At 38.0% G+C, this 12,601-nt stretch overlaps 2 protein-coding genes across 3 annotated transcripts; both read left to right on the top strand.

Annotated features, from left to right (window-relative positions):
* On the top strand, positions 1 to 8,583 carry LOC115425574 (tripartite motif-containing protein 35-like). Of its 2 annotated transcripts, none has more exons than XM_030143201.1 (2): positions 1 to 1,615; positions 8,542 to 8,583. In XM_030143201.1, exon 1 carries the CDS (start codon positions 131 to 133, stop codon positions 1,571 to 1,573), a length of 1,443 nt encoding a protein of 480 aa, XP_029999061.1. In that variant the 5' UTR covers positions 1 to 130; the 3' UTR covers positions 1,574 to 1,615; positions 8,542 to 8,583. The 2 variants fall into 2 exon arrangements, with proteins under 2 accessions (XP_029999061.1, XP_029999062.1); XM_030143202.1 differs by lacking the exon at positions 8,542 to 8,583 and having other exon boundaries at positions 1 to 439; positions 509 to 1,713.
* Positions 7,017 to 9,064, top strand: LOC115425552 (nuclear factor 7, brain-like). The gene is made up of 2 exons (XM_030143179.1): positions 7,017 to 8,436; positions 9,048 to 9,064. The coding sequence occupies exons 1-2, from the start codon at positions 7,044 to 7,046 to the stop codon at positions 9,062 to 9,064; spliced, it is 1,410 nt and encodes a 469-aa protein (XP_029999039.1). The 5' UTR covers positions 7,017 to 7,043.
* Positions 9,065 to 12,601: the final 3,537 nt, after the last annotated feature.

Raw genomic sequence — 12,601 nt, 5'->3', positions numbered from 1 at the left:
TGAACGGAGCTGAAACGCCATTACAGGGTGTTGGATCTAAAACACAGACCAGGAGGATTTTACTGTAAATCCAAAGAGACAGAGATTTGGTGAGTCTGTGTGTTAAAGGATAATTCGCGTATCAGAGTAAATGGCAGAGAAGAAGACTGAAGTTGTTGAAGGTTATCTGACATGTCCAGTGTCTTTGGAGACGTTCAGAGATCCTGTGTCTCTGAGCTGCAACCACAGCTTCTGTTTAATCTGCCTGAAGGAATTCTGGGATCTAACTAAGAACAAAAACTGTCCCATTTGCAAAAGAAAGTCTTCCAAAGGCTCACCACTTGTGAACTTTGCCCTTAAAGAACTGGCTGAATCATTTGCTGGGAGTCTGAAAGTTGGATCATCTGAGACAGAAAAAGGAGAAAAGAAGGTGGAGGTGGTCTGCAGCAAACATCCAGAAGGACCTAAACTGTTCTGTAAAGATGAAAACAGAGCTGTGTGTCTGGTCTGTGATTTTCCTCATCAACATGAACACACTGTGGTTCCTGTAGAAGAAGCAGTTACTGAAATGAAGGATGAGCTGAAATCTGACTTAAAGTCTCTACAGGAAAAGAAGAAGAAATACAAGCAAACACAGAAAACGTACAAGGAAATAATGGAACACTTAAAGAATCAGGTTTTGTGGACAGAGAGTCAGATCAGAGCAGAGTTCAACAAACTCCAGCAGTTCCTGAAAGAGGAAGAGGAGTCCAGACTGGCAGCTCTGAGGGAGGAAGAGGAGCAGAAGAGGAGGAGTGTGATCAGAGAGATGAAGAGGATTGAGGAGCAGATGTCCTCTGTGTCAGACAGTATCTGTGCTGTTGAAGAAGAGCTGCAGAAAGCCAGCGCTCCATTCCTCATCAGTTATAAAGACACTCAGAGCAGAGCCAGAGCCCAGTGCTCAGTGTCAGAGCCACAGCTGATCTCAGGAGCACTGATCCATGTGGACAAACACCTGGGCAACCTGTCCTTCAGAGTCTGGGACAAGATGAGGGACGAGGTCCACTTCAGCCCCGTCATCCTGGACCCAAACACTGCCAATACATGGCTTCATCTGTCTGATGATCTGACCAGTGTGAGACATGGAGATACTTATCAGCAGGTTCCTGATAATCCAGAGAGAAACACTAAATATACCACTGTTCATGGATCTGAGGGGTTCAACTCAGGGAGACACAGCTGGGACGTGGAGGTGGGAGACCATCCTGGATGGACTTTAGGTTTGGTTAAAATGTCAGTTGACAGGAAGGGAGAGGTCTTTGCTTTACCAGAATGTGGATTCTGGTGTTTATGCCATCTCAGTGGAAAATACACTAATGGTCTTGGTCAGACTGTGACAGTGAAGACGAGTCCACAGAGGATCAGAGTTGAACTGGACTATGACAGAGGGGAGGTGTCCTTCTACAACACTGAAGACAAGACTCAGATCTACACCCACAGAGACACTTTCACTGAGAAACTCTACCCTTATTTTAATGTTGGACCGGCCACTGATGCTAAAACCATTGATATTAAAATCTGTCCGAGGAAGATTTCTCTGTTCAGGGAGAGATGAAAATGTGAACAATAGATTGTGTTTTAATTTTTCCAAAACCAGGTATACTAATACATGTTTATTACCTCCGCCAAGGAGGTTATGTTTTTGCCAGGGTTTGTTTGTTTGTTTGTTTGTCTGTCTGTTTGTCTGTCCGTTAGTGTGCAACATAACTCAAAAAGTTATGGACAGATTTTGATGAAATTTTCAGGGTTTGTTGGAAATGGGATAAGGAAGAAATGATTACATTTTGGTGGTGATCGGGGGTGGGGGGGCCCACGGGGGGGGCCTATTTCCAACAAACCCTGAAAATTTCATCAAAATCTGTCCATAACTTTTTGAGTTATGTTGCACACTAACGGACGGACAAACAGACAGACAAACAAACAAACAAACAAACCCTGGCAAAAACATAACCTCCTTGGCGTGGGGGGGCCCACGGTGGGGGCCACTGATCAGCCTTGGCGGAGGTCTGCGCTCTCCGAGTGCTTCTAGTTTATTTATTTATTTATTTGTTTATTTGATGAGGTCAATGGTTATTAATGAACACTCAGTACAAATAAAACATTACTTTGTGTAAATATGCCGAATTGAGCTGGGAGCAATTTTCCATTTGTAGTCCTCAACATTTAAAGACAGTAAACATGCAAACAAGACAATACATTCTAGGTGAATTGATGGCTCTGGTTGTAAAATGGGTTCAGGCACTGATTCTTCTGCTCTTTGGACTAGAGCTGCAACCGATTAATCGACTAGGTGCTTGAAGCCAGTGCAGAAATTCCCGATTCGATTAATCGATTCGAATTGATTGAAGAGAGATATTCTGTTGCAGTTTTCCTGAATTGAAGCTTCTTTGTGCATCACAATAAGCATCTGTGTGGAACACAACGGTGGAACCAATGTATAACAGCAGAGAAATGAAGGAAACAAAGTTTTGATTCAGGAGAATTGTGGTTGAATGATTTTTTTTGGATCACTTTGAGTTGATTAATCGGTTGCAGCTCTACTTTGGACCCGACTTTTCACTCTGTTTTGGTTTCTTGTCATATAAATAATGTTTTGTTGGATTCATCTGCTCTCATTTTTCTATCAGGTGGTAAGATTTCCATGAACACAAACAGAAGGAAACAGAGGAAACTGAAGAGATTTTACACCTTTTACTTTAAAATTCACAGCTTTTAAAAACAGTTCAATGAGACGTTTGACTCACTGTGATTGATTTTTCTTGTCAGTGATTGGAGGTCAAACCCACGTCCTGGTTCTCTGTAAAGGTTAAAGGTTGAACCTTCATGTGTCTGAATTCAAACAATCCCATGTTATTTTCCACAGTTCCATCTGTTTCCTGCTTCAGAAGATCAGCACCGGACTAGTTTCACCTACAAGTCTGAGAATAACATCACAGAAACATTTGATATATTTGAGTGACTGCAGACTTTGTCCCATGTTCAGTCTATTTACATTTGTAATGTTTAGGTGAACAGTCATTTATTGTCATGTTCATCTCATTTATGGAATAAAGGGATAAAACTGGGATGTTTGTGTTTGATCTGTTTGTCTGATTTGACCTGATTTTATTCATATCAGATGAGTTGAGTTGAGTTTCCAATAGAGAACAGGTTCAGAGTAAATAAATTCCAACTAAAAGTCAGGATGATGTTTTGTCGTCATTTTATCCAAGTTTTATTGGATGAAATGAATTGTGTCTGAGCTTCAGCCACAGCTTCTGTTCAAACTGCCTGAAGAAATTCTGGAAACAAACTAAGAGCAAAAACTGTCCCATTTGGAAAAGAAAATCCTCCATAGACGACCCAGATGTGAACTTCACTGTGAAAGAACTGACTGATTGGTTTGTTGGAAGATTGAAAGTTGGATCATCTGAGACAGAAAAAGGTGAAAAGAAGGTGGAGGTGGTTAATGGAATTCTATGAAATATTTCTGTCCAACTCTGATCATATTGTGAAATGTAAATGTTCAGTCTTCACTTGTACATCATTTCCTTCACCTGTGTTCTCAAAGGGAAACAGTTCAACACAAATGAACAGAATGGTCTCAAACATTCATTTATTTTCTTTCATATTCATATTTGTTTGTTTTTTTTACATCAGTGTAGTAATACAGTCTGTTTTTCTTCACAGATACAGATTCACAGAAACATGGACGTCCAGTGGAATTCTATCCATCACATGCACAGCCTTCATCGTGTCCTTTGCTTCGTAACAGCTGTAAGTTTTTTACACGTTATTTGTTCGTTGAAAAAGTCCTTTTGGTGTTTCAGAAATGTTCATTATCTTTGAAATGTTTTTTTTTTTTTTTTTTTTTTTAATATTAGTATTTGTTGTCATTAAACCCACAGAGTGAATATATATTGAATGTATTTGGTTCAGTTCTGTGTAAACTTCAGACCTTGACTGTAGATGGCACTAAACAACAGGCCATAGTGGATCAGATGATCTTTGACCTCATTTTAAACCTTTAACACCTGTTTTTTTGTCCGCTAAGCTAAAACTCAAGTATAGACATAAGCTGTATTGTTTAAGGTCACTTGTTTAGATTTTATTAGATTTGTTTAAAATTATTACAACAGATGCAAAAAAACATGAACATATTTTGACGATTAATGTGTTTTAATGCAGAGATTTGGACGATGATGTAGTGAATGACTTGAACTCAAAGTCTATTTACCAGTAATTAAAGTATATATTTAAATTCAGATACTGTGGCATAATTCATTAAACTTGTCATAAATACATAAATATTTAACAAACCATTGTCGTCAATAATTTTATTCATGTCATACCGACTGAAAAATAATAAATTTCTTTCTGTTGCGTCTTCAAACCTGATGTCCACTGGGATGGACATGAACTGTAATAAATCCAAGTTCTCCACATCTTTGAATTATCCAAACCAGGGGTGTCAAACATATGGCCCGTGGACCAAAACAGACCCACCAAAGGGTCTAATCTGGCCCATGGGATCAATCTGTGAAAAATAAATAAATAAATAAATAACTTGAAATTTTCTCTTTTTTTTTAGTGTAAAAAAAAGTTATTTTAGCAAAGTAGTCTTTAAAAAAAAAAAAAAATCTGAATAACTTAAAGTAACAAGAACAACCTGAAATGTCTAAAGAGAAGTAAGCGCAGACAATCAGACCAGTAAAATAATAAGACAATAACCTATAAATAACAATAAGTCCACATTTCTAACTCTAAAATTTGACCCATATTCTGTCGTTTACTAATTGGCTAAAATTTACTTTGGGGGTCAAATGAGTGGCCATTTTTGTCAAAAAAAAAAAAGTTGTAAGAAATGCATAGAACTGTGTTGAAATAATGTTAATCCATTTGTGCACAGACTATTGATATTATTTGACAGTGGAAGCTATATATAAAGAAATATTGGATTTTGAATAGCACGTGTATGTGAAAACTTTTGCTGGTGGACAGACGTGACAGTGGACAGATGTGACATTACCCATGATGCTCTGGTCAGTACCAGTACTTTATTAGGAATAAACTTATAGACTTACTATTGCTAATTATCCTCTTATTCATAAGTGTTAGTATTGTGGATCTAAAACAATAACAGCTTAACAAAAACACAAAGTGTGGCAGTGGACAGATGTGACATGATTATTATGGATCCCATCATACTGTTGCTCTGCAGCCATGTCACCGTTTTCACAAATGATCCCAGTGCAAAAACTAGCATTATAATTATTTATTGTGTAGTTGATCATCATACTAAAAAGTAAATAACAACATAGAATTATTATTTCTTTATAAAAATGCTTATTATTAGAAAACTGTTGATTTAAAAAGTGACGCGTGACATTCTTAATGTATGTATTGGCGTAACATAAGCAGGATGGATCAGCACCATACTCCAGATTGCAACCTGTAAAAATAAAACATGCGATATGTAGTATATAATCTTTTAAGAAAAATTGGGGAACCTAAAAGAATAGAATATTTGTTTTTCAGGTAAATTCAGTTCAAATATAACTTGAAAATATAGCATTAATTGTGATGAAATTGGACATTTTTGACCTGAAAACATAGTTCATATGAGCATCAACATGTTGCAACAGAACTGAAATCCTGTACATTTGCAGAACTTGCATTTACCAACACAAAGTTCCTTTGGGGATTCACTTATATTGATTTCTTATGCACAAAGACAGAAATAAGACCTCTAAGCAAATTTTAGCCGTAATGTTTTGTGTATTTGTAGATCCACTGTGATCTGTAAGTTGTAATGTACATGTGTAAATGATAAACTGAGGTAAAATATTAAAATTAAACTTTTTTTTGAGGAATTTTAGTTTGTTAATGTTATTCACAACTTTTTAAAGGACAGTTTGTAAATGTAAACTTACTCATTATGTCATTTGACTTTTTTCACTCTAAAGCATGGAGAAGAATTTGGAGTTTTTGTTCTTTGGTTATTCTATTATTTTACTGTTCTGACCTGTTTGAGATCATATTGGTATGAATGTGGAACCTGAACTAAAATGTGTTTGACACATCTGTTTAGAGGTTCATCAGCTGGTTTGATCTGACACTTCAACATAATAAGATGATTTCAGATTCAACTAAAGTGATGATACAGAAAAACAAACACCAGGGATGAACGTTTTAAGTTTTATAGAAGTTTTATTGAATACACTTGGTTAATAAACACAGATCTGATCCTGGAGTTAGAACCTCATAAAAACCAGTGATATTAAAATCTGTCAAGTGTCAAAGTTTTTGTCCAGTGAACAACATCATTGGTGGTCACAATTTAATATGGCTGCTTTTCATTGGTTTATAGCTGTTCATGATTCTCATGTTGATACCTGAAGGAAGTGTCTTCTACAGTACAGTCATTACTGAACGGAGTAGAGGCACCATTACAGGGCGTTGGATCTAAAACACAGACCAGGAGGATTTTACTGTAAATCCAAAGAGACAGAGATGTGGTGAGTCTGTGTGTTAAAGGATAATTCACATATCAGAGAAAATGGCAGAGAAACCGATTCTAGAAAACTTTCTGACATGTCCAGAGTGTTTGGAGGTGTTCAGAGATCCTGTGTCTCTGAGCTGCAACCACAGCTTCTGTTTAATCTGCCTGAAGGAATTCTGGAAAGAAAAGGAAAACAGAACCTGTCCTGTTTGTAGAAGAAAAGACTCAAAAGGCCTAAGTGTGAACTTTGCTCTTAAAGAACTGGCTGAATCATTTGCTGGGAGTCTGAAAGTTGGATCATCTGAGACAGAAAAAGGAGAACAGAAGGTGGAGGTGGTCTGCAGCAAACATCCAGAAGAACCTAAACTGTTCTGTAAAGATGAAAACAGAGCTGTGTGTCTGGTCTATGATTTTCCTCATCAACATGAACACACTGTGGTTCCTGTAGAAGAAGCAGTTACTGAAATGAAGGATGAGCTGAAATCTGAGTCTACAGGAAAAGAAGAAGAAATACAAGCAAACACAGAAAACATACAGTGAAATAATGAAACACTTAAAGAATCAGGTTTTGTGGACAGAGAGTCAGATCAGAGCAGAGTTCAACAAACTCCAGCAGTTCCTGAAAGAGGAAGAGGAGTCCAGACTGGCAGCTCTGAGGGAGGAAGAGGAGCAAAAGAGGAGGAGTGTGATCAGAGAGATGAAGAGGATTGAGGAGCAGATGTCCTCTGTGTCAGACAGTATCTGTGCTGTTGAAGAAGAGCTGCAGAAAGCCAGCGCTCCATTCCTCATCAGTTGTAAAGACACTCAGAGCAGAGCCCAGTGCTCAGTGTCAGAGCCACAGCTGATCTCAGGAGCACTGATCCATGTGGACAAACACCTGGGCAACCTGTCCTTCAGAGTCTGGGACAAGATGAGGGACAAGGTCCACTTCAGCCCCGTCATCCTGGACCCAAACACTGCACATGGATGGCTTCTTCTGTCTGATGATCTGACCAGTGTGAGAAATGGAGACACTTATCAGCAGGTTCCTGATAATCCAGAGAGAAACAATCACTATGCCAGTGTTCATGGATGTGAGGGCTTCACCTCAGGGAAACACAGCTGGGACGTGGAGGTGGGAGACCATCTGAGGTGGACTTTAGGTTTGGTTAAAGAGTCAGTTAACAGGAAGGGAGAGTTGTTAGCTTCACCAGAATATGGAATCTGGTGTTTAAAGCATAACAGTGGAAAATACACTAATGGTCTTGGTCAGACAATGAAAGTGAAGACGAGTCCACAGAGGGTCAGAGTTGAACGGGACTATGACAGGGGGGAGGTGTCCTTCAACAACGCTGATGATAAGACTCACATCTGCACCTACAGAGACACTTTCACTGAGAAACTCCACGTGGACAAACACCTGGGCAACCTGTCCTTCAGAGTCTGGGACAAGATGAGGGACAAGGTCCACTTCAGCCCTGTCATCCTGGACCCAAACACTGCAGATGGATGGCTTCATCTGTCTGATGATCTGACCAGTGTGAGAAATGGAGACACTTATCAGCAGGTTCCTGATAATCCAGAGAGAAACACTAAATATCCTGATGTTTATGGATCTGAGGGCTTCACCTCAGGGAAACACAGCTGGGATGTGGAGGTGGGAGACCATCCCGGATGGAACATTGGTTTGGTTAAAGAGTCAGCTGACAGGAAGGGAGAGAGATATGTTTCACCAAAATACGGATTCTGGTGTTTATGCCATTGCAGTGGAAAATACACTAATGTTCTTGGTCAGACTGTGACAGTGCAGACGAGTCCACAGAGGATCAGAGTTGAACTGGACTATAACAGTGGGGAGGTGTCCTTCTACAACACTGATGATAAGACTCAGATCTACACCCACAGAGACACTTTCACTGAGAAACTCTACCCTTATTTCAGTGTTGGAAAGGCTGGTGGTGCTAAAACCACTGATATTAAAATCTGTCCAATAGATTTTTCTGTTGTTTACAGAGAAATGAAAATGTGAACGATAGATTGTGTTTTAATTTTTCCAAAACCAGTCATATTAATACATGTAGATGTGAAATGAATAAAACCTGTTTAACTGAGTCGAATGGAACAAACACTCAGATGATTTATAATATGTTGGTTTTTATTGATCAGATGAAATGAGTCATTTTGTCTTTTTTTATTCATCTTATTCAGACACTGACCTGCAGGTTTTTTCAATAAGATTCAACTATAGAATGATTATTAATGTGAAACTGATGGTTTAGTTTGAATCAATACTAAATAATTGAACCTCCATACTGTCCTGGTTCTGAACCCATTGACTATAACACATATCCTGGGACAGATGTTTTCCTTTTTGTTCATATGTGAGTGTTTTAATCTACAGCCGTTTGTCTCTGTCACCACGTTTTTATCATAAAATGATGTGAACAGACGTTAAAGGACAGATGTATTGAAGTAAATGTTTGTGAATTGAGGTTTTTCACACATGACCCAAAAACGGTTTGAAATAACTGACTTTGTGTTTCTCTTCTTCTGGTTTCCATGCCAACAGTGGCCGAGGACACATAGAAGTGTCACTGCTGTGTGCCCCAAAGTACATGGAATAAACAAAGGCAACTGGATTTAAGTTTTCATGGTTTTCCTTCAGGTTTAGTTGAGAAGAAGAAATGGGTTGTTGCAGTTCATTGAGATGAGGTGCTGAACTTCAGAATCCAGACAGGAGGTACGTTCATGTGCAGCTGTTTCTGGGAAACATCAGCGGTATTGTGAAGGGAATCAAGAGGTTAAAAGTAGGGAAAACAGCATTGTTCTGCACCGGGTACCAGACAGATAACCTGCAAAAATATGTGGATGGAGGTTGAAAAAAAAAAAGGAATTTTCATGGGTACGGGTAAAATTAAATGAAATTTGGGTGGGTAGCGGCAAGGAAGTGTGAAAAATAATAGATTCATGGTACATAAACTCAGTAGTTTGAAACTGTTTCCAGGTCATGCGTGAAAAACCCCTTTTGGTGGTTCTGGTTGTAATATGGGTTCAGGTACTGATTCTTCTGCTCTTTGGACCAGACTTATCACTCTGTTACAGTTCCTTGTCACATAAATAATGTTATGTTGGATTTATCTGCACTCATTTTCTATCAGGTGGTCTTATGTTCTGATGCACCCCCCACCCTTTGTCTTTTGTGGGGTTTTTTGGTTATAATTCTTACTTTATTTTGTTGGATGATCATTGCTCTCTCTTTGTTGCTATTTTTGCCTTGATAACATTTTTTATTATATTCCGTATTTAGTCTTTTTTTTTTTTTTTTTTTTGATAGACAGCCAATTGATTTCCTGCCGGCACAGAGCCTATAAATTGGACGGGCAGTGGGCTGGCTCTCTCTCTGCCTCGCCTCCTGATCCAGCTCCAATGCCATTCCAGAACGCACACGCCAGAACGCGTGCACCAGGTGGTTTGTGCTGCCGTTCGGAAGTGGCATGTTGGCTGCATTGTAGCTTTTTGTTCGCTGTTGCTTTTTGTTTGACCAGGTGAGTCCGGACGTCCTGTTTTCAGTTTTTCTTTTTGAGAGGATTTAGTTGCGGGGTTGTGTTTGTTTGGGTAGGGGTAGCCGTCTGTGGCCGGGTCCGAAGGTCCTGTACGGGGTCGGTCTGAGCCACATACCGTCCTTTTGTTAAGTTGGCCGGCTCACCTTGGTCCCTGTTTTTCCTTTGAAACTTGGGGTTTTCTTTTTGTTTAGGGCACGGGAAGGGGTGAAAAAACTAGGATAAATCAACACCTACCTTGAATTAAAAAATAAAGAAGTTGGCAATTTGAACCCTTTTGCTTCCTGTGTCCTCTGCAAAATATGTTGAACACAAACAGGAGGAAACAGAGAAAACTGAGGAGTTTTTACACCTTTTAATTTCAGATTCACAGCTTTTAAAAACAGTTCAATAAGACGTTTGACTCGCTGTGATTCATTCTTCTTGTCAGTAATTGGAGGTCAAACCCACGTCCTGGTTCTCTGTAAAGGTTAAAGGTTGAACCTTCATGTGTCTGAATTCAAACAATCCCATGTTATTTTCCACAGTTGCGTCTGTTTCCTGCTTCAGAAGATCTGCACCGGATTAATTTCACCTACAAGTCTGAGAATAACATCACAGAAACATTTGATATATTTGAGTGACTGCAGACTTTGTCCCATGTTCAGTCTATTTACATTTGTAATGTTTAGGTGAACAGTCATTTATTGTCATGTTCATCTCATTTATGGAATAAAGGGATAAAACTGGGATGTTTGTGTTTGATCTGTTTGTCTGATTTGACCTGATTTATTCCAGTCAGATGAGTTGAGTTGAGTTTCCAATGGAGAACAGGTTCAGAGTAAATAAATTACAACTAAAAGTCAGGATGATATTTTATTGTCATTTTATCCAAGTTTTATTGGATGAAATGAATTGTGTCTGAGCTGCAACTACAGCTTCTGTTCAAACTGCCTGAAGAAATTCAGGAAACAAACTAAGAACAAAAACTGTCCCATTTGGAAAAGAAAATCCTCCATAGACGACCCAGATGTGAACTTCACTGTGAAAGAACTGACTGACTGGTTTGTTGGAAGACTGAAAGTTGGATCATCTGAGACAGAAAAAGCTGAAAAGAAGGTGGAGGTGGTTAATGGAATTCTATGAAATATTTCTGTCCAACTCTGATCATATTGTGAAATGTAAATGTTCAGTCTTCACTTGTACATCATTTCCTTCACCTGTGTTCTCAAAGGGAAACAGTTCAACACAAATGAACACAATGGTCTCAAACATCCATTTATTTTCTTTCATATACATATTTGTTTTTTTTTGTTTTTTTTTACATCAGTGTAGTAACACTGTCTGTTTTTATTCACAGATACAGATTCACAGAAACATGGACGTCCAGTGGAATTCTGTCCATCACATGCACAGCCTTCATCGTGTCCTTTGCTTCATAAAAACTGTAAGTTTTTCACACGTTATTTGTTTGTTGAAAAAGTCCTTTTGGTGTTTCAGAAATGTTATTCATTATCTTTGAAATGTTGTTTTTTAATATTCATAGTATTTGTTGTCATTAAACCCACAGAGTGAATATATATTGAATGTATTTAGTGGAGTTCTGTGTAAACTTCAGACTTTGACTGTAGATGGCGCTAAACAACAGGCCATAGTGGATCAGATGACCTTTGACCTCATTTTAAACCTTTAACACCTGTTTTTTTTCCCACTAAACTAAACCTTGAGCATAGACATAAGCTGTATTGTTTAAGGTCACTTGTTAAGATTTTATTAGATTTGTTTAAAATTATTACAACAGATGCAAAAAAAACATCAACACACCTTGAGGATGAATGTGTTTTTAATGCAGAGATTTGGACGATGATGTAGTGAATGACTTGAACTCAGTCTATTTAACAGTAATTAAAGTATATATTTAAATTCAGATACTGTGGCATAATTCATTAAACTTGTCATAAATACATAAATATTCAACAAACCATCGTCGTCAGTAGTTGTATCCATGTCATAAAAATAATCCATTTTTTTTCTGTTGCGTCTTCAGACCTGATGTCCACTGGGATGGACCTGAACTGTAAAAAATCCAAGTTCTCCAAATCTTTGAGTTATCCAAACCAGGGGTGTCAAACATACGGCCCGTGGACCAAAACAGGCCCACCAAAGGGTCTGATCTGGCCCATGGGATGAATGTGTGAAATAAAAAAAAAATATATTGATTATTAATTAAATATCATGACAACTGAAACTTTTTTCTTATTCAACGTTAAAAAAGGAAAATTTACAAACTATTAAAAAAAAAAAATAAATAAATAAATAATTGATTAACCTGAACTAAAAAGAACAACCTAAAATGTCCAAGAGAAGTAAGTGCAGACAATCAGACCAGTAAATAATAACACAATAACCTATAAATAATAACAACTCCACGTTTCTAACTCTAAAATTTGACCAATATTCTGTCTTTTAATAATGTTTTTTATATTTGTAGATCCACTGTGATCTGTCAGATGTAATGTACAAGTGTAAATGATAAACTGAGGCAGAATGTTGTTAAAATTAAGCTTTTTTTTTCTTGAAAAAT

The sequence above is a fragment of the Sphaeramia orbicularis genome, chromosome 9 (assembly GCF_902148855.1).
Source record: "Sphaeramia orbicularis chromosome 9, fSphaOr1.1, whole genome shotgun sequence".
Taxonomy (NCBI): domain Eukaryota; kingdom Metazoa; phylum Chordata; class Actinopteri; order Kurtiformes; family Apogonidae; genus Sphaeramia; species Sphaeramia orbicularis.
This window is presented reverse-complemented; position numbering and strand designations above follow the sequence as displayed.